We start from the raw sequence: 26587 nt of genomic DNA on the forward strand, positions 1-26587 counted from the left end.
CCTAGCAGCTTATCATAACCAAGTTGGAAAACAAGCCTGGGATCCAGGGTACACATCCACCCAAACAGGCTGCTCTGTCTCATGGCCTGTTCCCCAGCTGATGCTGGAATCAACTGGGTGTTTACAGCAACAGCCTGGGTAAAAAGGTGAGCCAAATAGCAGATTTGGCAAATTAAATCCTAATTAACAAGGCCTCTCAGGGGCCTAATTAATCTTGCCTAGATTTCTGTAGATTCAGAAAACATAACAATTGACAGTTTCTTTTCTATTTCTCATCTGCAGCTGTTAGAGGAAGGACAGTTTTACTCTACTTTAACCAGTGCCAAAACTGGTTTGGGTTCTGCAAGGAAAGAAATGATCTCCCTGTTCCACTGAGCTTAGGATGAACCTCAGCAGCCTCTTGTTGGCATGTAATCGCTCAACAGAAGCTGCATTTCTCTGCATCCCCATCCTAGACAGGGCCTCTGTGTCCCTGACTGAAAGAAGGTCAAATAGTCCATATCTCATCTTAATTTTTAATTGCAATTTCATGCTGTTTTTTCAGCTGCTGGAGGCAGTGTAGCACAAATCCCTCAGGAGTAATTCCTAGATACTCTCTTGCAGACTGGCCTACTTTTTCTTCCTGTTCAGTTACAAATTGCTTCTCTGAGCCCAGATGTGTGACAGTGCTGGCAAAGCCTGCCTCCACCCAAACAAATACATTCTACACTGCAGCATGTTAAAAAACAAACAAACAAACCAACCACATTTTGATTCTTCTCCAGTTTCTAAAAACAGACAGGATAATCAAGATCTTATTTTAGCTCTATGAGCCCAGTTGAATATGATGGTTTAATTTTAAACATTTCTGTTGCCTCTGATGCAGGACAGTGCCACGGTCCCCCTGTGGCACTTCTGTGACACTCTGACACCAGCTCACAGCCCGACCAGGAAAACCTGGGGGGGGGACACCTGAGTGAACAGGATAGAGACCACGTAGTTTTGTGGGGACTTTGGACACAGCAAGAGCTAGGAGTGACATGAGAGACAAAGGACATGAGAAAGGTGTCCTGGAGCTTTCATAACTGGGAAAAGTATTGGGCAATTTCATGAACTCTCTGGGACACTTTGGTGACAATTCTTGAGGCTACTGAAATCATGTATTTGAACCCTGAAATACTGTCTCAGCACAGCAACAGCTGTGTGACAGAAATGACTCCTGTAGGATTTCATCTGTGGATGAATGTTTTTAATTTCTAGCAGTACATGCAGCTATTGTTTTGAAGAACGAAAGAATCTACCTCCAAAAAACTACACTGCTCTCAGATTCATCAGAGAAGTTAAAAGGCAGAAAAGAAGCAGCCAGATCCTTTTTATTTGCTTGTGCAATGAGGGATTTTGCTGGTTTTATCAGCTAGAACATCCCTCTGTGGTTGACTTTTTCTTTACAGTTTCATAATAATCTGGAATCTTGGCTTTATCAACCAGTTTTACATGTTTACGTAAAACTTTCTTCTTCAGAAAAAAACCAACAACCAAACCCACAAACAAACAAAAAGAAAACAACCAATTTAAACCAATATTATTTACTTAAAAAAAAATCCTATATTTCAATTTCACAGCCTTATCACTGTAAATATTCCAAGAAGAAGAAAGACAATTATGAATTGTCCCACAATCTTCCATAAATGCAGCAGAAATTTCCCCAAGCAGCAAGGAGAAAAGATACAAAGTAGAATAAGAAATTAAAAAAAAAAAAAAAAAAAAAATCAAGAAAGAGGGTGCCAGTGTCAATTTATGAACTGGAGGGCAAAGATTTCCTTGTCACACAAATGTCAAGAAACCCAGTGAATGCTGTGCGCCCTGCCCTCATACAGCTACTTTCGTTACAGATATTTTGGTACTCCCAAAAGCCATGTATCAGAGCCAGGACTTGTCCACCACCCTCTCACCCAGCAGTTGCATTTCTTTCACAGGAGCTCAGAGCAAGGCGAGTGCTGTCATAATATTTCTTTGCTTTTCTTGCTAAGAATGCTGTACTCAAGACACACCACAACTTAAGGTGGACAGATTTTCAGTACACCAAACAAAAGGCAAAAGGCACTAAACCACAAAGCCATACTTACCTGAAGGATTAAATCCATAGGGATGTGACTTTCTCAATAAAAGGGATCAACTTTTAGCTTTCAGTCATTTCACAGCTTCTACCTAAAGACTGTGCCACAGCCTAAATTGGTTTATCCAAGGATGGGAGGAATATTTTGCCATGGCAACTGACAATTTCAGAAAAAACACCCCCAAAACTGTGCTCTGTCAGAAAATCAGCAGATTAAAAGGTTGAAGATAATGCCTCAGAAGGAAAAACTAAGGTTGAGACAGAAAACGTCTATTAAACAGTGGTTCTGCCAAAGAGAGAGGTGACAGGCTTCAAAATGGTAAAGCTTTGAATGCTGTGCAAAACTCTACCTAGGCCACAGAACAGAAATACTAAAAAAAAGAGACATAGATAACAGTAAGTGTACAAAATTACTTTCCTGTGGATGCCTGGAAGGATGCTCCAGTTGGAACTTCATCTCTGTTGCCGAGTCACAGCAGTGAGGTCTGAACCAGGCAGTCACACTTCCCCCTGTCTCAAACCACCCAGGCAAATATAGCCCTATGAAACAGTAAATTTTGATAAGACCCTGTGGGGAGTAATCAATCTTTGGCCCCTCACTGATTCATGTTTCTATTACAGGAGATCGGTGGTTCATCTGCAAGAGCAGGTGCTTAAAACTTAAACCAGCTAACTGGCAGAATTTGTACAAAAGCACTGACACAAATTCAGCCCAGATGCTGGATTCTCACAGGGCACTATCTGAATCAACACTTTGCACTGGGAGACTCCATTCTGAGGGCTGTAGCTTTTCTACCAGGTCACCCCCCAGCCCTGCTGGCCTCAGACACTGGGAGTGCATTTGGGGTGTTGTGGCAAGAATTGGGTGGGAAAACATTTCTCCAGCATGCAGGCTCTAAGATCTCAGAGTATTTTGTTGCCCAACAAAGGATAAGAAAGTAAAAAGCTCAGATTTCTTTCTAAAGAAAACCCAAAACACATTTTGAGAAAGAGAACTATTTTTGACCAGGCCAGAGTGTTTCACTTCTTTTGAGTTATTTTACGTGTGTTTTATACCACAACTGAGCAAAAATGAGTCAGGGAAAAAGTAATTTCCCATTTAAAAATGTCAGTGTGTGATGTTCCACCAAATCAAAAATTCAAGCTGGTTTCAAAAAAGAAAATAATCCTCAATCTCTTTTATGGCTGTGTTTGGAGAAGTTGGCACTTATTTTGTTGAAAGGTGCCTGCCTTGCTCCGAGTGCAGAACTGCTCATTCTCAGTACAGCAGTTCTTCAGGGCAGCATTTCAGAATCAGCTTGAGCAGCCAGAGAGGCAGGTTATTTATATGCAGGTGTTTTGACCAAGGACAGTTATTTTTGCTTGTATGCACAAACATAAAAAATAAAATTCAGAATATCACCAGGTGAAAGCAGGCAATTTCCATGTAAATGAATCCCAAATAGGGGCACACTGTGTTCTTCATTGCTCTTGGTAATTGCTCACTGGGGGTTTCTCAGCAGTTGCAGTTAATGTTGCTTTTTGATGCTTGAAAAAAAATAAGAAAAATGAATTGCTGAGTGTTGCCTGTAGAGGTTACAATAAACTTCTCACTGGTGCAGACAGTGCACTGCCTGTGTGAAATCCTGCCTAGGAACAGGCACATTTTCCTCTCTATAACTGCATGGCTATACATTAACAAGCTTTTCTCCCACCTTACCCCTCCAGCGAGGGATTCAGACAACAGTGTCGGGAACAACCCCAGGTGTTGATCTAACACTTGCCAGGGTCTAAGAAGTGTTTCTACTGATTTCAGCAGGGTCTGGGATCAGTCCTTAGTCTGGACCTCACAAAGGCCAGCTCTGGAGATGCTGAACAGAATTATTTCTCAGGGGATGCAGCAGAAGCTGAGGGGAAGGAAAATCTGGCAGATTTAGGAGCAACAGATATAACACAGACTTCTAGATGTACAGGTCCCATGGTGGCACCAGGACACAGGAGCCCCCCAGCAGCTTGGCAAGGGGAGCAATATGCAAACATGCACTGTGTGCATGATCTTAGGGTGGCAGAAACACCTCAGGTCTCAAGCATAGGGAGGGGAATCTTCACACACAGACACTGAGCATCTGCAGGGCTGAAAACACAATGGGAGCCAACAGTGACTGAGAGCGTGTGGGCGGTGCGGAAAACTGGAGGCTGATAAGAAACAGGGGGGGAAAAAAGCTTCAGTTTGATGTATTTAATACTGCTTGTCCTTACCACACAGACTGGCTTCTTCTCTTGGCCATTGGTTGAAAAGGTATTTCCATCTCAACCACATCTTATGTGCTTTTTCTGTTAAGATAGGAGTGTCTCTGCTAATGCTGCTGCAGAAGGTGGAAGGAAAGACGTATTTCACATTAACACAAAGGCAACACCTGCATTTGATGTTAGGAAAAACAGTACCAAGAAAACCCTTCTAACAAATGAGGTCAATTATTCTGCCCAAGAACACTGGTAACTCGATGGTAAACGTGGAGTCATTGCTTCAAAACACTGAATATATGAGATGAAAATTAAAGATATTCTGGTTATAGACTCTCCTGCTACCTTCTTCCACAGCCTAGTGAAAAACCCACTTGGATCACAGTGTTTTTGCAGTGCAGAAGGTCCCCTCTGCTCTGCCACAGGTGTCAGCAGATATCCTCAAGCAGCTAATGGGGAAAAAAACCTTTTTTCAGAAGCTGGTGAGGGACTCCTAATTGCTACTGAAAATATTTTCAAAGCAGCAGATCAGCCAGCAGTCCCAGCTCCATCCCAGAGGCAAACACAATTTATTTGTCATGTTTCAACAATTTTTCTGCTGTTCATACAGTGTAATTAATCACTTGGCAGGCAGGGGAACACACAGAGGACTGAAAAGGCAGCTCATTCTTTGATATGCAGCGATCATCCTGTACTTTGGTAAGAGACAAATTCACTCTTATTTAGAGATGGGAACAGGAAAGAAAAGGTACGTGGCAACTCAATACAGCAACAATCGATAAGAAACAAACAGCTTGGATTAAAACAAGGACCCTGCCGTTATTGTACCTTACATCATGCTCTTCCACTGGGTTTGCATGTATGGCTTTTGGCCATTGATTCCAGATGAAAAGGCAACAACTCACAGGTAAAAATAGTCTGTCCCTTCACAAGGAGCACTCAAAGTGCCCTGCTAGCTGATGGTGAGAGGCTCTAAGTTCTGTCACTCAACCCCCCCTTCTGTCATCTATTGGGGTGATCTAGATTCAGGCTCCCTTCAAATTTGAGCAGCCAAAATACACCAGGTGAAGAGTTCACAAAGGAGCTCCTGTTCTGATTCCCTTTTCCCTAAACTTAGGTGCTCAGACAGAAGAGCACCTAGACCAACACCACTGCTTCTCAAGGCCTGCAATGCAAATCTTGGCCAGGGAGCTGCAGATGCAGCCAGCCTAATTCCCTCTGAGTCCTGTGGCTAGTGCTCTCAGCTGGCTGGGTGCCTGGGAAGGCCCAGAGCCAGCCATTTGGAAATGTGAGACATAGGCACTCTGCTTTGTTTGAGCTGGCTGAATCAGGGTCTGGGTTTTCACACACGTACTTCAGCTGTGGATTTTGTGTTGGTTACCATCTCCAAAAGGCCATCCAAGGGCTCTGAAGTGCTACCAGATGCCCGCCACAAAGCACACTGGACTAGGGAGACTTTTGTCTCCCTTCAAACTGAAGGCAAAACAAGAGTTGAGGCCATAGCAGCAAACACTGGGAAAGGAATTTGGGATTGATAAATTTGACTTCTGGCAAATTCAGAGTATTTCTATTATCTCCCTAAAGACTGTGAGAGACAGAAATTATACTAATAAACAGCACTCGACTGAAGCAGTGCCTCAAATGGAGCACATTCAGACTTTAACCAAATCAAAAGACTCAACTCACAGACGGAACAGGTTTATTTGTAGGTCCAAAAGCTGAAGGGCTCTAGAATTGCTATCTCCGAACTGCAATCCCATCCTCCTAAATTTCTGTGGACCAGCTGTCTCTGATCCAAAGAGAAAAGACACTCTGCAGCCTGAATCAATGCTGATGGAAGTCAGTGGGACATCCTGTAGTAACCAAGTTATGCTCTTTATGTCCTGCATATCACATCTTAACAGCTCCAAGGCAGAGCTCTCCATTTGCCTGTGATGTCACACACACAGCCTCTCAATATAGGCCATTAGGAACCTTCCATGGAATAGCCTTTACATTTTGAATTGCATACACAATAGGATTTTTTCCTGCTTTTTTTTTTTTTTTTGCAAAGTTATCAGACATTAAAAGCTTGTCAGTTTTTGCTCTTTGTTTACACTGAAGGAAAACCAAAAGTAAAATCAGACCATTTAGAAAATGTCAAATGAAATGCCCCAAGCTCCTGGTATCAGGGGGTTTTATATATCCCTTTGAATTAATTGCCAGTTGGTTGTAATTAAAGGTTGGAGGCTTGGCAGTTTCTTCTTCCCCATTTGACTCAACATATACAAACAGATAGATCAGTTCAGCACCTCACGGTGGCTCCTGCCACTTCATCCCACATCCTGAAATTACCTTCACCTCTTCAGTTTGCTGCCTTTGGGCTTCAGAAAGCTAGAATACAGGGAAGGAGCTCTTGGGAAGGGAAGAAAAAGTGAAAGCAGAGGACAGGGGAAATAACTTGTGACAAGGATAAATCTCCCTTTCAAGTCATCGTGTGAATGCAGAGACAGCATAACAATGAACCCTCTCAGTACCTGCCTTCGTGTAAGCACAGCCCATTGGGTGGAATAAAAAAGATGCATTCCCTTTTAAAATATCTATTTGTACCATCACAGCAGTTGCGTCCTTCTGCTGAGTGCACCTGAGAATCAGAATGTCATAGGTTAGCAAGCATAGTCCCGGAAGGGACGTCCTTGCTAAGGGGTGCTTACAGTTTCCTCTGGGAACTGATAGAACCTATCAGCTGGCCAGTTTGAATATGGACAATTCTCTAAGCCACTTAAAGTTGTGATCACCTCTGTGATCCACATTTAAGAATAGGCAAACTCCCCCTCCAAGCTCTCTCTCGTTTCCGGCGCTGGGACAGGTGGCTGCAGGGCCCGAGCAGGGCCCAGTGGGCCCGGCCAGGCCCTGCTTGGGCCAGGCCGGGCCGGGCCACGGCCATCCTGAAGCCATGGACCTGTTCCAGCTGTGGAACCCCCCCCACTGCCTTGCCGTGGGCAGCCGGAGCAGCTCGGCTCTCCCCCCTCTCCACTGCGATAAGAAAAAATTCAACATTCCAGCTGTAAAGCTGCAAGGCCGAGGTGAGAGTAACCCTTTTATTGCTGTGAAGAGCTGAAAACCTGAGGGAAGAGAGAGAGGAGATGCTTAAAGCTGAAATTCTGTTGTGAAGCTATGATATATCAGAGTATCCTGTCGTAATTTCATGAAGATATGGGGGGTGGAGTGTTCAATTCGTGAGCAAAAGCACCTGCGCTGAGATAGGCAGATGCTGACGCAGCTGTAATTTCATGAGAAGTTTGGACAGGGAGAGATGAACCAGATGAGGACTTTTGCTCCGAACGGGAAAGGAGAAAACCTCAGTCCGTAGAGATGCTCCCAGAGATAGTCCTAAAGATGAAGATGATGAAGACCCTTTGCTCCCAGGGAAGGAGAAGGGCCTCTGTTTTTGTTTCTGAACGGCTCAACCTTAAAATTGTACCCCAAAAAACTTCAAGAGTGGACCCTCGAAGGCAGTTGCGGGAAAAGCTGCAAGTCGGGGGAAAGGACTCACACGCAGGCAGAGAGACTCCTCTTCCTAAATGGACTGAACGATATTTGGAAGTGGGCGGCTGTCTCGTTGTGATAATGTTTTCATAGCATGAGCAAGAAGAGACTTCTCTTTCTAAATGGACTGAACAAGGTTATTATGGAAGTGGTAAACAGACTGAACATCTTAAGGGTTGTCTTTTCACATCGTCAGTGGGAGAAGGGAGGAAGGTGGGGGGAGGAGGAGAGTTCTGAAGGTGGTATTTTTTTTTTTTCTTCTTTTAGGTCTGTTAATAAACTTCTTTATATTCTTTCAAGTTTGGTGCCTGTTTTGCATTTCTCCTAATTCTTATCTCACAGCAGATAAACAGTAATGAGTATTTTGGACCAAACCACTACACTAAATTGGTGTTTCCGCCCGGTTACAAACCGAACCCGCGACACAGACAGATACTGGGGTGAAAATCAGATTAGACAGGCATCTACCATTTGTGCCAATGGGAGCTGCCCATAAACTTGGTAACAGCACCAGGAATTCCCACTCATTAAGGTCTGGGAGATGCAAGGACAGCTCATATGTTTTCCGTATGTGCTTCCTTGGGAACGGGGAACAAAGGTCATGAATGGTGATAATCTCAAATCCACTTGAACCCCAGTTCTCCTCTGCTTCATCAGATTGAAAACTCCAACTTCCCGCCACAGCAGAGGATCCTTAAGGCAGGAGCAGAGGCTGTTCACGCCTTTTCCTAGTCTTTAGCTGACATCTAGCGAACAGTTTCCAAACTGCACCTGGAGGACCTGCAGATGGGAGATGGAACTAGCCCCTCTGGAGGGCAGCGGTGCCACGACAGCTCACCTGGCCTGGACAGGTGGGGAAGGACCTGGTTCTGCTCCCAGGTTGTACAAATCCTGCACTGGTTCCATCAAAGTGGGCAAACACTGCTGCAGGACCCCACTGCAGTGGTACTACCCCCTGCAGGGACCATCCAGGAGGCTGGTGGACATCAGGAGTGACCAGCAAGGCTTCCACCACAGCAGTGTCACATCAGCTCTTTCTGAACAGGGAGGGTCACCCTCTGCCCCCTCCCTCTCCCAGAGGCACAAATCCAGCACTCAAATGGGAAACTCAGCAGCTGCTACCAGGATTAGCAACTGCCATTCCCACCCTCAGGCTCTCCTGGAGGATAGATGGCAGAAGAGGTGCAGTTTGCAGAGTTTTGCAGTTTGTCTTCAAGAGCTCTCCCCAGCACATCTTTGGGTGACAGCAGATGTGAAATCCCTGAGGAATACAGACCCAACTGTCACCTACATTTGGAGTGTCAGAACCAGCCTGCAATGTCTGCATAGCAACAGGGGAACATGGAGTGTGTGCAGAGCCTGTTCATTTTATAACCTCTATCAGCTACTGCAAACCAAGGAGTTTGGTTTATGGCATCTGTTAAGGTAACCAAGCAACAGTATGGTGGGTATCTGTGGCATCACTTACAAAAACTGGGGGTTTAGAAACAAGCAGAGTGGTGATGGACACTGAGGTGCAGGAAATGTCTCTATGTTTTGTAAGGACAGTGGAAACCATTCTGTGTAACAGCACGGAGTGGCATTACACCAGTTCACCACCACACTTATCACATCCTTCCTCAATACATGAGAATTGTCCTCACACTTCACCACCTGTGAAGGTAAAATGCTTTTCCTGTTGATTTCAGTATCATTTGCAGTCTCATAACACCACTGACACACAGTCCTCCTCTGAATGTACAATGCTAACTGCACCTTTAATCTTCAGAATTTACATGGGTGGAGGTGATTAAAACCAAAGTAAAGCAAAGGAGGGACAAAGAGATGCCAGAAGGAAAACTTAGCACTGTTCTGCTTCTTAGACTGCACAGACCCTGGCAAATTAAGGATACAAATGAGAACCCTTAATGGTTTAAAAATATGCTACACCCACCAGCCAAAATACTATCAAAGGTTTCCAACGGTGTATTGTTTCAGCTTCCCAACAGCTGTTAGAGTCCCTGTTTATTATCTGCAGAAGGTCCCTGAGGACTTGTTCACCTACAAAGTTTGACTGATTTAATTAGATACAAATCAGTGTTTTCCACTTGTGAGGTGCCAGCGAGCTTGCACAGGGATCTCCCTTGCAGGCAGGCGAATACTGAGGATTGTAAGAGGAACACTACCTAAATGCTGTATACTCTCCCACCAGTCAACCCGTGTTAAATGCAGCTAAAACAGTATAAATGGCTTGCTAACAGCCATGAATCTAGGAAGGAAGGGTCAATAGGCCAAGTAAACCAACAGCATTCACAATGATCCAACTACACATCACTCCAGAGGCTTCCTCAGTCTACTAACATGAGACAGAATTAGTGCTTCTCTTACCTGGTAATAGTAATCAACATATTGTGGCTCGTAGTGTTGGGGCTCAGAGTTTTCAGGAGACAGGACATCTTTTAGTAACTCTTCACAGCCTGGCAAAGAGAAACAAGAGGAAATGGTCAGGCCAAGAGTTTAACTTCCATTACAGGGACAATGGAGGAAGAAACACTGGTTTGTAGCCAATCTGTATGCACAAAACCTTGGAAGGCAGCTTTGGGATTTATTTAAATAGGTATAACAAAACTCTGTCTTCAGAGTTCTGCCCAGCACACATTCAACATGGGGAACTTGGTAAGTCCAATTATCTCAGCTTGGCTTATTAAACTATCCTGTGGGATACAAACCCACCTCTAACCAAAGCCAGACTCTGGAGTCAAACACTGGATTTGCAGGCGTTGCATGAGCTAGTGACAACTACACATTAGTGTCAGTGGAGCTGCTTCTAATTTTCTCTGGTCAAAATGACAAAGGGGCAATACCTAAGTGTCACAAATCCCCCTTCAAAAAGAGCTCTGTCACAGAGTGTTTGGTGTTTGGCAAGCAAATATCTATGCGTTGCAACCAGAGATTTTAAGCTTCTGTGTTTGCTTTTGTTATCAACCACGTTAAGAGCTGGAAAAATCAATGTCTGTGTTTCCCTCAGTCCTTCTCTCATCTGAAAAGATGAGACAAATACAGAAGCACTGAAATCACCAAATGCCTCGTTCTCCATTAATTACCAGTGACTGCACTTGGCAGGGTGAGCTACAGAAGGCAGTAATGTCAGGCCAGGTTATTTTAGAACACCCAGCTCACAGTCCTGGGCCCAGACTGTGTGAAACCTTCTCAGCATGTGTTGTGCACTATCCTACTTGGAAGCTGCAATTGCTCAGCAGTTATTCCTCCCTTCTATCCCAGCACTAATGCAATATATTTGGCTGTGACATTACACATGGATACCAATCACAAAGCAGGCGAGCCAGAGAAAAGAGGGTGATGGAAGGAAGTGTGAACTGAACAAGTTTATACTATTAGCTGATCTTCTCTCCTGGTTTTACATAAAGGAATAACATCTGTAGGGATGAAGACATGTTGTGGTTATGGAGAGGAGTCCCTTGCAAAGGAAAGAAGTACTTTAAAAACCAGAAAAAATGACCAGATGGAGGAAGCCTAATAGGGGGGATCACTGTGTTGTCCCTGTCTGCCACACACAGGCACATGTTGAGGCAGCACCTGCTGAATGAAGACATCATTAAGATCTCAGAAGTGTCACATGGACAAAGGCAGCAAGACATTTTTCCTTTTTCAGCTTCTTCAGCAAAGTGAGATTCTCAGGTGGTACTGAACAGAGGATAAATGAAGCTGTTAAATGCCCACTTTGCTGGAGAAGTTAACGGGCAAGAATGTGTGGTAGGGTCACTTCCCAAAGAGGAGTTTATCTGGCACTAGCAATCAAAAATGTAATCTACTGGTTGGTAGAGGAAAGATATTAAACTTGTTTGCCTGGAGAGAGCATCTTTTTACAGAACCTGCCCTGCCTGTGACTGTCACATTTCCCACCCAGCCATAATCCTTTTCTTCCGCTTGGTTTTAGCATAAAGTGCTCCGTGCTTGCCTAAGGTTATTCTCTAGTCCTCTCACAGAGGAAAATTCAATCTGTTGTTTGTATCTTTTGACATTAATAACCAAAGCTTATTGCTCATCAAACTGCCTTGTGCCAGCACCCACTGTGAGACTCATCACAGGTATGAACGGCTTTGCTAAAAGGTCTCTGCATGAGATGGAGTACCTATTCATTAAAGTGAGTTACCTCCAGCAAAAAAGGAAAATAAATACCAAGTGTTACACAGTAATGGATGCAGATTAGTGTAATGCAGGGAGTATGTTTACAGTGTTCTAAAATTTCTCAACAACCATATTTTCAACCATAATTTCAAGCTTTACTTTCCTAATGCAGTTGTACTAATAACAGTGCTTCCTGTCCCAATCTTCTTTTTTCCTTTTTAGTGGGGAAAAGTCACAAAAGCTGTGGGTCTTCAAAAAAGGATTTAACTACCCAAAACAAGGGCGTGAGAAATGTTTCTACCTTGCCTCCTTTCAAAAGGCCAGCCAGACTGGTCTGTTAGAGCTAGAGTTACAAACAGCTCCCAGATCTCCAGGGTCTGAAATGTAGTCTTCTGTGTCCTCTCTTTGCTGGTTCATTTCTTACCTAAGATTACTCCTTATCACATTCTTTCATTTCCCTTGTCCATTACAGAGAACCACTTCCTGATAGCTCTTGGCCTGCCATTTTCTCAGTAAAAGCACTGGGGAGAAAAGCACTGCCTCCTTTGCATCCAACTGACTCAGTGCAGCCCTCACCACGTCTTCACGAGAGCCACCTGACCCAGGCTTTTGTGGCCTGATCCAGAACCTGACCAAGCACTTGACCCATTTCCAGAACATCAGCAGGAATTTAATCCAATTTGTTTACCAAGCTGCATAGCTTAAAACGGCAAACAAAGTAAAATCTTGCTTTTACAGTAGTCGTAGGCCAAGTTTCCATCAGTGCTGGCAGATTCAGGGTGTAAGTTCATCTGAGCCAGTCTCCTTCTGCAAAGGCGACTTTTGCACCAGATGTCTGGGTGTGCAACAGGCAGTATCCCCTGTACACTGCTCTGCATCCAAGCTGGCATGACAGCCTGGCTCGCTTCATCCTCCAGGGAAGATTTGCATGTTATTATACACCATAAAAAAGGGAAGAAGAGAAGGAAATGCTAAGAGCCCTTTTTCTTCTGAGATTACTAAACCACATCATCACCACCTTGCAGACATCTGAACCAGTTCCAACATGCATCAAATCAACGGAAAAATTGCCACTGGCTTTGAGAATCTCAAGATTGTGACACTGGTTTTATTCCTATTAAGAACTGAGTTTTAAAAACAAGTTCTCTGTTCTCCTCTTCCCTGTGAGGACACAAATGGGAATCTCTTCACTCTGGAGGACTGATGCTGGTCTTTTCCTTGGACCACCTCTTAACACCAGGGAGGTGATGCACAGTCAGGTGATGCATCAGCTTTCTTATTCAGTGTTTTTCTGCAACAGTGCCAATACAATCCCACCTTTTGCTCCCCTCATCTAAATATAATTTGAATTTTTCAGGTACTCCAGGAGGGTTACACAATGGCGTAACATAAAGAGAGAACACTGGAGTGTCTCAAATGCTGTCCATGTGTGTTCTTATTACCAGAAAACATTCTGGCTTGCAGCCTGGGAAGTGCCAGTGAGCTAAATCAGTTTGTCACAGTCCAGACAGAAAACAACAAATTAAGCTTTACTCTGGCAAATCTTAATATGGAAATAGGAAGGTACTGGGCAAAGATTTGCTCTTTGCTAGCAGAACCACTCCTGAGCAGAATCCTGTGTGCTGAGGTCTGCAGAACTGCCGTGGTGGATATTTCAAGCTGTGCAGCAGTATGCACCCAAGGCTAGAATCTGTCCAAAAATAACCCATTGCAATGAAGCAAAGGAATAATTCCTGGCTACTTTAAGGACCTCTTGCACTAGAGATGTCCTATTATTGCTATAAATTCACTTTCCTGCAAAAGGTAGAACTGAAAACCACTTACATGGCTGATTAGAGATATTTCATTAGGATGTCTTGTCTACCTGTGTCATAAGATATTCATGTTCTCTCTCCTTTGCTGCGGTTGGGAAAACTTCATCTACATTTCTGGGCAGCATTTGGCAAGAAGACTTAGCTGCGCTGCAATCACAGTGAAGCAGCAGAGAGAGGCAAAGAGTAACCCAGGAATAGCTCCAGGTCATTGTGCACTCACTGCTGCAGCTCCACTGAAGGGTGTCCTTTATGGAGAAACACCCTGTGAAAGGGCCGTGCTCGATGTAAATCACTGTGACACAGATTGGCAGCATTCTTGTGTCTGGAGAAAGGACTAAACAATCAGATCACAAAATGAGAGTGGCCAGAAGCTGCTGTATTTTCTTCCCTGGCTAAAGACATCTGATGAGCCAGCACAGAAGCAGCTTCTCTGTCCACTCAGGAGACTCTTTGAAACATGGATGTGTATGAGTTCTAGTTAACAAAGCACTGAGTCACTCTCTAGTCTGGTCTGTCAAAATTATCTGAGTTAAAAACTACTTCTCCTAATACTACAAATACAAAAGCAAACGCAACTCATTTGGCCAGAACAGGGTCATCTTCAGTCCTAAGCAAAGATGATGAAAGTCATTTACAAGTCACTGGAAGGGGAAGACATGAACCTTTAACTTTTTCAGTTTGCTCAGGTTGCTAGACATGATATCCTTTATGAGATAATTTTACAAGTTTACAATCAGTTTAATTTTAAAAAACGGTTTTCACACCCTAACAAACATTCAATTTGCAAACAGACATTCTGGCCACAAATAAACTCAATTTTAGGAAAGCTGCTTCCTGCAAATGCTCCAAGAAGGAGATTTAACCTGTAACATATCAGGCAATTTTCACAGGCTATTAAGCAATTTTAATACTATAGGAAATCAAATCTGGTTACCTAATTGAATGTAGTTGGTTTCTGGCATTTTTCCTAATAGCAATAGCTTTTTACTTTATCCACCCTTGGATCTTTAGTGGTGTATTAGACTCATTTGTGGTTTCAGGGTGTATTTACTGACATTTAGTTAAGTCTCAGAAAACTCTCAAGTACTTTTAGGAGTAACCAACTTCAGTTCATTGAGCAGCTATAGGGTAATTTAATCCAGGAGAGCTCAGCTCTTCACATTTACTGACAGTCCTTGTCCCTGGAGCCATCCCAAGCACGACTCCTGTCAGTAAGTTATTCTTACCAGAATGGATAGATCCATCTCCAGGTACGGCCTCATTGAAGTCTGAGATCTATAACTATGAGCCTAAATGGGGTCACATAGACTTTGGGATTTTCTGATGTGCTTTACTGAAATTTCCATGCTGGTGCAGCTGTCCTGGTCCTAGATATTAGAAGCAAATAAACTCCCTTTTACAGGCCTGCAACATACCCATTTCTTATTCCATGCTGGATCTTCAGGGCAAAGCTGATACAACACTTCTCTCAGCTATGGGATTGCAAATTAGATTTTAAAGTTAGTTGAAGGAGATGGCCAAAACTTGGCACTGTTTTTTTGAGAAATATGTTTGCTTGGAACATCTGAATGAAACTATAAGAGCATATTTAAAAAAAAATAATCTCCAGTGAAACAGAAGGCCAGAAATACTCTGCTTTAGAAAACTTTGTTTTGAAAAAACACCATCAAATTTCATACTGTATTATTTTCATATTCTTTCACAGTCCAAATAACCTGTCACAGTCTGAGCAACCAGAACAGCCAACATCCCTTTTGGGACATTTCTTTGAAACTTTGGGCAAATCTGTATTCTTTGAATTTTCATTAAAAAGTGATAGGAACTCACAGAGCTTTTTAACTTTTAGCTGCTTATATAAAGCCTGCTTCTAGAAGCTTTCCAGCCAACCGCAGCAATTAGATGCCTCAGGATCTAGGGAAGCACAGAGATGGATTTTTGAAGGCACATAATGATCTGTGTTACTATTTTGAAGATTCAAAGGTTGCTATTGCTGCAGTTAGGGAAGTGTATAAATTCACAGCTGTGCTTCTTCCACATTATGAATGAATATGAAGGAGCTCCTAGAACTCTCCATTTTCAAATTCCGTAACAGAGCATAACTAAAGTGTCCTTAAAACTTCTACAGGATGAGGGAAGGACTCTCTTGCTCCAGGAGAACAGGCTGTATGATTTCATCTGAAAAAACAGTGATTCTGCTAAAGCACACAGATTCATAAATGCAGAAATGCTCTGTCTGACATGGCTCAGTCTCTCCCGTTATAAAAGCCATGACCCTCCAAACACTACACAGTAGTCAGCACTGTTTTCATGGTTAAAATAAGCTATAAAGTCAGAATACATCTGCCTTTGTATCTTAATTCTGTATTAATCTGTGCTCATTCAGTACCCGCTCATCTCTGTGAGCTGCCACACCGAGGGCAGTAGGGGGAGCTCCCCCTGTGTTTGTCAGGGTTTGGGTACTTCTAAGCAGAATATCAAAGCAGAGAGACTATTGGAAAGACAATAGAAATCTTAAAATACAAGGAACAGGCCAGACTCAATTAGAGCCTGGTCCTGCAAACATATCTGACTGTGGAACCCACCAGCCTGCAGAGCACAGGGAATTAACAGCTCCACTCAAGCCTTTAAGTATTACGAGTGGCAGAAAATATTTACTGGATCAGTACAATATAAATTCAGAACAGCAAGAACAGCCATTGGCTCTGCTGAGCAAACAGTAATGGTTCCCATGCTGACCCTGCTGAAATTAATGGGAATTCAGCCTTTGAGTGATGTTCTGGCTGCTCTCGGTGTCTCTGAGCAGTGCCACAGAGCAGTCAGGTAAGAGGCTACAGGTGTTATTTCATGGCAATTGCTCTACAGGCAGACACAGTTATTAAAGCCCTGCAGTCAGCAGATAGAGAGGGCAGCTTCAGCACAAGTAAAACCTTCATACTCTGGCATTCCAATGAAATTGCTGCAAAACTTTAAATTCGATGACAACCCTATCCCTGGCTCTGGCAGAGCCTAATTGCATGGGGAAAGAAGCCTAGACAGCATGGACTCACAGCACAGATGCTGAGGCAAAGTCCTTTAATCCACAAAAGACCAGCAAAAGAAGCAAAGCTTTCCATAAATAGCAAGCACCATACCTGTCCAGTATTCCACCCCAGAGACACAGTCGAAATGGACTCCTCTAACACACTTCTGCCCTCTAGCATATTTACCTCCACTTGAACACATCCTCTCCACTACTTCCCAAGGTCCTACTGTTGCTCAGCGCATCCTTACCCACAGCTCCTGCTACTCAGCAGCTGAAGAAAATGAAATGCTTTCCACCTGACAGTCCCAGCAGCTGCTGCAGAGGTACATGACCCATATGTCATGAGGTTTATCCAGCTCTGAAGCACTGAGGAGGAGACGAGGCTTGATGTCCATTTGTAGAGTAACACAACACTTCTCATTCGTACCATGCAAGAATAGACAATGCCCTGGTTTATGGAGGAGAGAGGCCAAGCTGCAGATTTTAGATCCAGGGGTAGGAGTTTCTCTACCAACCATTTATGGAGCACTAAACACTCCAATGTTTGGGATTTTTTCAAGTTCCAACATTTAGCTTTTCACTGAGATCCAACCCTGGATATGAGATGCTCAAACCAACATCATCAGATGTCAACTCTGATTTGAATTTCTCGTTCTTTGATGCTTCAAACCTCATGATTTAAATAAATTCAAGGTACTGAACCACCAAAAAACCTTGACACTATATCACCTCTGTGCAGCAGACAATTTCTTCACCATACTATAAGGGCAAGCATCTATAAGACAAATTAATTTGAGTCTCATAAATAAGAAATACAGTAAGGCATTAGGACTGTAAAGTATGAATTTAAACATTTGGCTTCCACTGCTAAAAATAACACAACTTCATACTCTATTACTGAAAACCCCACTGGATTTACAGTAGCATCTCATTTTGTTCCATTAATCTGACTGCCCCAAGCAATTGTAATAGGCTGAGATGTCAAAGAAACATATTTATAATCTGTTGCTGCCAAGACAAATTGCTTTTGTTTGATAATAAGCCTGCTACTCCCCTTGGGATGTGGCTGTACTAAAACAACATGGTGGAGGCTTTCCATTCTGAAAGGCAGACATGCCCTTTCTGAACTTTAACATAACCAATTTAATTTTTAAGGAAAATATGGCAGGTAGCCAAAGATGAATAAAATTTCCATGCTGTGAGATGAGCAATAGAAGCAGCTTTTCTAAAGAGATGCTGTGAAAACATGCAGCACAGTGTCTTATCAGAAATAGATACAGCTGCTGCTGCTTCGATGATAAACACTTAGCACTGACTCGGTGTAAGTGTTGAAATGCTAATGATGTGCTAAGGGAGCTCTAGGTGATGATGCAGAATTGGGTGATTTCTCTGCATCTGTTCACAGATACATCCTAACAACCAGATATATCCTAACAACCATCACACAAACGATTTGGACCCCACAGCTCCACACCTCGGCTTTAAGCTATTCACGAACTGAGTGCAAGGTACTCCAGACAGTTTGATCTGGTCACATCTTTGCAGGATTAAACCTTAGGATATGAACACAAGAATCAGTTCCCACGAGGTGAGCAAGGATGAAAACCCCCAGGGCCTCATGACTCTGATAAGTCAAGATTCTCACGATGTCCCCACAGTAGGAGGGAGGAGATGCAGCTGCCCACTGCATCCCTGAGGGTGCTTGGACAAGGGCACAGTTACCACAGAAGAGATGTTCTGGGTCATTTCTATCCCTTCCTCATCATATTTTGTCCATTTGTGCACATCTTTAGACTGTGAATTACAGAAGACATCAGATGATTTACAGAGCTTGTGTCTTACTTAAAGTAGAACTCAGCTTGCTACAGCATTTTCTGCTCAAGGAAAACCTCCAGCAGAGACTTTAAGGTCTGTGCACGAATGTAGTAACTTTCCTTCTAGGCTCTCTCTTGCCTTCTCTTCAAACACATCAGTGTCACCTTGGCCAGTGTCTCCAAGAACATTGATAACAACAGCTTTTCACTGTAATTTTACCTAATTATACACTATCTTTGGCTGCCATAAACTTTAATTAAAAGTGCTGTGGTTCTACGTTTTTGCATTGTTATGACTTCATAATAATCTCATCATAGTAGACTCTCCAGAGGCTTCTCCTGGAACCACACCATGATCACTGTGACACTCACCTGTCCCTGAAGTGAAGCCTCTGCGCTGTGACACCACGTGGCGGTGACCCAGCCCACTGCGGGGCTGGGGCAGCATGATGCCAATCAGTCCCAGCCCATCCCCTGGATCGAGTTCCCCAAGAGGCAGACTCAGAGGGTGGGTCGATGGGCGGCTCAGAAGCCTAAGCTGCACCCCCTGGGTGGTGCCCGGGTACAAGCCACCTCCCCCGGTTCAGGAAAATTCCCGGTTACTCGGTTGTTCACTGGTTCTCTGTTATAACTCCCGCCTCTCGGTTTCCCCCAGTGGTTCATGTTAAATTGTATCCTCCCCTGGCTTGTAACTCATTGGTTGTTTTCCCCTTTCCCCGCGGTTTGCAAACTTTCCATAAAACTGAGATCAAGCCTCAGGGGAGCATCCTATCACATTCCATCCCTTCCAAGCTTGTTCGGGTTGCGAGACTTCTAACAATAAACCTGTTAGGAGTCAGACCAGAAGAGCCTCTCTCTTCCTTTGTCTCCGAGCTAATGTGAGCCGATCCCATCGGCTCCTGCTGTGTTCCCTCCGCAAAGAAGCCAGCTAGCCAGCCCAGCCAGCAGCTCCCTTCCTGATGCTGAAGTCGCTTCAGCGATGCACAGAAGTAACGCAGCTGGACTCTCTCTGACCAGCGGCTTGCCAGAGCTCATGCCTCGAGCACAAGTGCTGCGTTAACATCACTCCAACACTTTACAAAGAACACACCACGTGTCCAGAAAAGGATAGGATGGATTATTTCACTATGGGAAGTTAGAAAAGCAATCAGCAGCAAATCAGCTGAAGTCCCTCCTCACTGTTCTTTTTGTTGCCTTTAGGCTAAGCTCTAAAGCATAACAATGTCTGTGTCTTCTGTCAAGGACTGTTTCTTTGGAAAGGATGTGGCTGAATCCACTTGGTCTCCATCTTCAGGGTTTGCATGGCCAACTGTAATTAACTCATTTCCTTCCAATACATGACCCCAAGTACTCTGAAATATATTACATATATATATATATATATATATATATATATAATTTTAATTATACCTTGCAGATACCTCAAGAGAATATAATAGTCTTAAATTTCCTAGTGGAGAACCAAAAGCCCAAGGGCTCCCTAACTCCCTAAGGTAAATCAGCAGCAGAACAAGATCAGAATCTGGAAGTATCGAACCTGCGCCCTGCCTGTTAACCACAAAGCTACTCTTTCTTCTGGTGTATTTGTCTTTAAGCCACAACACATTTATTCTGACAAAAATTAGCAGCAAACCAATGCCCAGGCACCTGTGGATACAGGAACTCTAGCATTGCTCACCATTAATATATGAGATGCACAAAAAGGAAAAATATCCTAGCTCTGTTCCCAGAGCTGCTCTACTGTCACTACAAATAACCACAGTTAAAAGAAAGGATGTCTTTGATCATTACATTTTCTGCAATCAGAGAAACATTAGTGGAACTGAACAGGATTATTTTTAAGAAATATGCACATACCTTTGATAGCAAAAACTCCGTGACAGAAGTCCTTAAAATTGATTCTCCCCAAATCATTCGGGTCCAAGTACTTTGCCAGTTTTTCCACCTAAAAGAAAAGATGATAAAATATGTGTTGAGCTTGGTGTATCATCTGTTGCTCTGATACAGTCTGTATCTTCTATAGAAGACTACAAGAAGAATACCCACACTCTTCTCTTGAACCAGCCAATAAATGGTTCTGCAAGGAGAAACCATGTCTTACATGACACTGGTGCTGAGTAAGGCATGTGCTCTCACCAAAATTTCTTCAGCTGGGACACATCAATGCTGTCCTATGGGGATCTCAAGAGCTTATTAAGGGGTGAATCTGTGACTTATCCTCTCATCACAGAGCAGGGTGCCAACAGAATTTCCTTCTCTGGAAGCTCTTGCCATGCACAGTGCAGAGGAACTTTAAACCTTAGTGATTCTTATCACAAGTTCTCAGGGAAGGAGAAAGGACAGACAAAGATGTGCACAGCCCATAGCAGTCTCATTCCCGGAAGAATCCAGATTATAGGAGAGAAAACTCATTGGGCACTTGGAATGAAAACAAACTTCCCTGACACGGCAGAGAATATCGTTTTTGTACAGGAAAATTAACAGTACATGAATGTATTCATGTGATGACATAGAGAATGGTTGTGTCCAGTACACTGTGCAAACAAGCAATGTACTTACTCCTTATAATCTCACCTTCACAGTTCAGCCTTTCTGATCACTACTCACCAAAAGAATGAGATTATACTGAATTTAAACATACCCACCAAATTAGCATTTGCCCCAAAAATGGCCTGGCAGATTTTTCAGGAGGGTTTTGGGATAGAGGAAGAAAAACAGCCTAGACTGAAGAGGCTATTGTGCTGTCTAGAAAAAAAGGAATGGAGGAACAAGTAGCTGAAGAAGAATAAGGTGAGAGGCAGAACAGTCCAGGGAGGTGAGTGCACACACAGCTGGCTGTTCTTTCTGTGACAACCACGCTGCTGGAGCTTGTGTACATCCCCTTGCATGCCTGTGCCTTTGCATGTAGTACCTTGCAGGGACCCTCACTGAGGCAGAGGCAGCCTCTTGCTGCTCGTAAAAGCTCATAGCCAGCTCCACACAACCCTGCCCTTGGCCTGGGCCCTCCAGACACTCAAGAGTATGAACAAGCTGAGAGCAGGGACAGCAGGCATGGAGGATGCCACAGGATCCTGCTGCAGCACAATCTGTGTGAGCTCAGCTACGTCAGTCTGAGCAGCAACAAAAGCCCAGCTGGAAAGATGAAGCAAATGAATCCAGATGACCCAGTTTCTCAATTTTCTGGTGTGCTTTTCTCCCACATGCTAGCAAAACCCCAGCAGTTTCCCAAAGCCCTGCAGATAATGCACTAATGTGTGCGCATGACACTTCTTCCTTCAAGCACTTCTCGGTGCCTATAAATTCCTTCTGTATCAATAAATGCTGTGATAAGCCAAAGGGCTCATTTAGAGCAAGCAAATCTGGATGAGAAAATGACAAAATTTTTACTCATATGCAAAATTCTGTGTTGAATGAGAAAGGCACAATCCGATCCTTAAATGGAATCCTTTCCTCTCTCCTTTTCTTAGGGAAAATAAAAAAGTCAGCTTATGTAGGCAAGGCAAGCAAGGAGCTATATGATGAGTTCAGAGCCCATGACAAGTTAGACATCTTCTTAAAACTTTCATACTGCAGAAGGCTTCCACAGCTCCAGTCCTGCCAGCTGGGCAGCAGAGCCCAGATGTCAGCTATGGTGTGACTCATGATCAAATTCCTACCCAGGCATCACAAGGAATTACCGTAACCCCACTAATTTAGAGCATCAGAACACACATCTGTGTTTCCAAAAAAAAAGCTACTTCACTAGAAACCATAGTGTGTGGTTAATGCACACCAGACTAGCTGAAAATCCCAACTGAAACCAATTAAGTAGAGACACACTTGATATGGAAAATCCGGGTCAGTGTTATCCCTGTCACCTTCACGAACAACAATTGTGTTGTAGGTTTTAATGTGCAGATTCCTGCAGCCAGCTGGGAGGCCTCTAGTCTATTTAATATTGTGCTATAACACAGTAGTGTCACTGGCTGTTCCCAGTGAATCTGGCACATTAAGTTTATTTCTCTAAGTTGATCCAATGATTTTAGTCTACCAGTTGCTCAGACATCTAAAATTACCCTTTAAAAATCGAATTAAATGAGATCTTATGTGCCTGGGAGTGTGTACTGTGGAGGAACAGAGGATATGTTCACATTTAAGTCTAAGCAATGTCTTAACAGTAAATGAAATTACCACCTGAGCAAAGTGCTTCAGTATTCAATTTCCCCTAAACCTAATTTGCAGGTTTTCAATTAGATTTTACAATACAAATAACTGACATCAGTGCAGGAGATGATGAAGAATTTACAGAACAGCCTGATGTAATGAATTAACACCAGTAGTGCTCACATCTTCAGCCAGGGATAATCAACACAGCTCCCAGCACAGGTCAGGGGATAAAAGGATTTTGATCAATGGGGCCTATGTTTGGGTGGATACTTGCATAGGGTTTGTGCACTAATATACACACATATTTGGTACATAAATCCCTGCATATTTGCACACAGTTTTCAAGAGCCTGCAGTGCACTTGATCATGCATTTTTACCAGTAGCTTTCTGAAATAAGGCAAGAAGCTCTTCCTAGTTAATTCCAGACTGAAGGCATTACTTAAAATTAAGTTAAATTTCAATCTGTGGTGAAATAAACCACAGCTACCCCTAAATCTTCTCTGGTGTCCCCATTGTGTAAATCACCCCTCTACTTCACTTTGTAAAGAAATAATGTCCTGTCCTCCTCCTTCTCAGAAAGGGCTGGCTCCCCACAATGAATCAAAAGTTGTTTTATTTACTCATTGCCTTGGGAAACTTATGGATTTGTCAGCCTACCTGGCAGGCTGGGTGACATTGAAGCCTTTTTTGCAGCCAACAATCGCCTGGGATTGGGGGAGTCTACAGCCTCTGCCAGGGAATGAGGGAATAGCAGCTCCATCCTTGGTAATGGAACGGGTGGCACAGCCCAGTTCTGCACCCGTGGGACACACAGGATGAGCCGGTCCTGGGCATGCTCAGACTCCTGGGCCCCACATTCCTGGGCTGTGCTGGGCTCTGCTGATCCCCTGGCAAGGGACACAGGACTGCAAAACCAACTGCTACCAAAATTCAGTGTGAAATGAGTGTGTGATTGTTGTGATACCTACAGGCAGCACAGGGAGCACTGTGTGCTCCAGAGTTTAACATCAGAAGCCATCGCAATGAGTAGGGACAGTGTGTTGGGCTGGGGACTCTTCTCTGCATAGAGCAGTCCCCCATCATGTGTGATAGGCAGCACATCAAGGATTACAAACAAGTTCTTCATTGTAGGAAGTGAACAAGGGCAGAAAAAATGAGCTGCAGGCTCAATAATCCAGCTGGTTCTTTTGGCAGTTGCAAGGATGTCTCTAATGAACCCTTCAGTAGGCATCCAATAGTCAGAGAGAAGACATAAATCTCAGAGAGAAGAAACAAATCATGTTTCTTTGGGAAACAACTGGAGAAAACCAAACCTCTGTCCCTACTGTTTAACTTGCCTGAATGAATGGCTGATTACCCTTTCAATGCAAACATGTTTCTCCATTGTAATAACTGCTCACTTCAGCCAAAGTATTTGCCTCCTGTCCCTTGGGTTTCCCAGCCATCCTGACTGCCCTGCAGAGGGGTGTTTGCCCCATGCTGCTCTCTGACACATAAGAGGAGGCTGGGAACACTTGAAAGAGCAGAATGGAAAGGATGTTTGTAGCAGAAGGAGTGGAGGAAGGAGAGAAAAGAGGACAAATCACTGACAGACCTCAGAAGAGATTTACTGAAACGGATCTTTTCTTGCAAGTGAGTTCAATACAGGGTCACCTGTACTGAATAGCCAAGGAACCCTCTCCAGACCTCTGGCCAGCTCTTGTACTGAAGCTGCCAAAACAGCATCAGTATTTTTTTCCAGCAAAGATTTTCTGACTGGAACTGAATCCTGCTTCCATTTGCAGGCAAGAAGAAACTCAGACCTCTATTGACCTCACTTAATTGTCTTCAAAGAAGAAGAGATTTTGTTAACACAAAAAACATTTGTAAGATTTAGAAGTAGTTGAGTTCAGGGGGACCCCACACCAGCTCCATCCACTGCAATCTTACAGCAGGATCCAAATCACAGCCAGAAGATGCGATTTGAAATAAACAATTTGTCTCAGCAGTTTCCCTTCATACTGCAGGAGTCTGTGAGCACGTCTCGCCCTGAAGTGCGAGCAGGGAACACCTGGGAGCTGTGACAAGGCAACACAAGCACTTGAAGGAAAAGGTCAGGCTGTGCTGCAGCAGCAACATTTGGGCAGGATCTCCTGAGGCAGAAGCATTTGTGAGAAACCTCAAAAAAAACAGCAAAAGGAGATTAAACATGTAAATGCCGCAGGGTGGAATTAGAGAGCTTCCCACATGATTTATACAAGGAGCAGCAGAACCGCACTTGCCCTGGTTTTAACAGACTGGCCTTTTCCACATCTGGAAGGGGTGTAAGTTTACACCTTGACAGTATGAAATGCTGCTCCAGCTGCAAGGCTGGGCAATGAGACCACCACGTGTGTGAGACCCACCCCTGTCCTTTTCACCAGCCCCTGGGTTCAGGTGTTCTTAGCATTGATGCGGCCCTGGATGTTGGAGCTCTTCAGTCAGAAGGGCTGTCTTTTGATGAGCTTGGATTTATATATGGAGGAGAAAGAAATGAGATTTCTCTGTGATATTGAGGCATTTCAGGGAAGCAACACAAGATGAGGGAAATTATTTTACATTGCATTGGAGAAACTAACACTCACGCAGTTGTGGTACCCACTGTCATACAAGATGCTGAAAACACAGACAGGTTGCAGAGAACTGACATACAATTAAAACATCTTTTGCAACCAAAAAAGGAGAGGTTTTTTCTGTTTAATGTGGCAAAAGGAAGATCAAGTGATTATTTGTTACTAGGTATAAAGACTTCTGCAAACAGGGAACTGCAGGTTCTAAAAGACTGTAGCAGAAGAAAGACATAAAGAACCATTATCTGCAAAGTAAAACTGAGCAGACTCCATCGAAAAGCAAGGCACAATTGTTTTGTCAGCATGATTGTTAACCCACCATAGCTATAAAACAGGAAGGGTCTGGAACTATAAAAAGCCACTGGAGTACCTCATCTGAGGCCTTTTGAGAAGGTGTGACATACCCGGAAGATTTACCTAGCCTAGAAGGAGTGGGTTAAAATCTGAGCTGTCACCATCTCAGGATGTCACATGGGAAAACGTGATGCTCTCCCTGAACCTGACCCTACAGCACACACAGGACCACAGTTCCCAGTCACACATGTAAGGAGTGGAAGGCCAGCATTTTGGAGCCACAAGTCCAACCCATTCAGTCCCAGCAGACGGTGCATCATAAATAATTCATACCACTGCAAACAACATCATGAATTTCCATCAGCTGCTGTCTGATCCCAAAGCATACAGCGACATACATCACTGCTGGAAACAATGGCTTTGAATTTGCTTTGAATTTTGATTTCAAGCATCACTCATTTCTCCTTTATCTGCATGCTTCAAGCCTGAAAGTTGGTTTCTGTGAGCTCTCTGTAAACAGAAAGGATTGTTTCAGTTTCTGCTTTAACCGTGCACACCCAATTTAGCAAGTTGGAAGGCAGACCGTGGGATTGTGTCCTAAATGACATAAGCAAAGTTGAGTAGTCTTGGCCTCAACTTTGACCAAAATCTGTCAAATCCATCATTTACTAATGGCTGCAACGCAAAAAGTCTAATCGAATTCAAGGGAGTCCATTCACTTGTCTTCCCTGGGTTTAGCATCAACACATGGTATTGCATCTTCTTCCAAATATGACCTGAGTCCATGGGGCTTTGGTCCAAGGGGAGAAAAATATCCACCAGTGCTACCACGGGGATTACTGTAACACGCATATATCAAACCAGGAGTCCCGTGGAAAAGAAGTATGTATGGACAGATTCTTGGTAGATGTTTCAGAGATGTTTATTTCTCCAG

At 43.6% G+C, this 26587-nt stretch overlaps 1 protein-coding gene across 3 annotated transcripts in view; it reads right to left on the minus strand.

The window, feature by feature from the left end:
- RAB11FIP4 (RAB11 family interacting protein 4) overlaps positions 1-26587 on the minus strand; it is a 125205-nt gene that overhangs the window by 65910 nt on the left and 32708 nt on the right. For all 3 annotated transcript variants that reach the window (XM_042032347.1, XM_042032346.1, XM_042032344.1), the window contains exons 2-3: positions 20482-20569; positions 10214-10302 (exon numbers count right to left, since the gene is read on the minus strand). In XM_042032347.1, the coding sequence (XP_041888281.1) occupies positions 10214-10302; positions 20482-20569 (177 nt within the window). The remainder of the gene's footprint in view (positions 1-10213; positions 10303-20481; positions 20570-26587) is intronic.

This window comes from Corvus kubaryi, unplaced genomic scaffold (assembly GCF_017639235.1).
Source record: "Corvus kubaryi isolate FWS band 111438036 unplaced genomic scaffold, C.kubaryi_AGA036_p1.0 37353, whole genome shotgun sequence".
Lineage (NCBI taxonomy): Eukaryota > Metazoa > Chordata > Aves > Passeriformes > Corvidae > Corvus > Corvus kubaryi.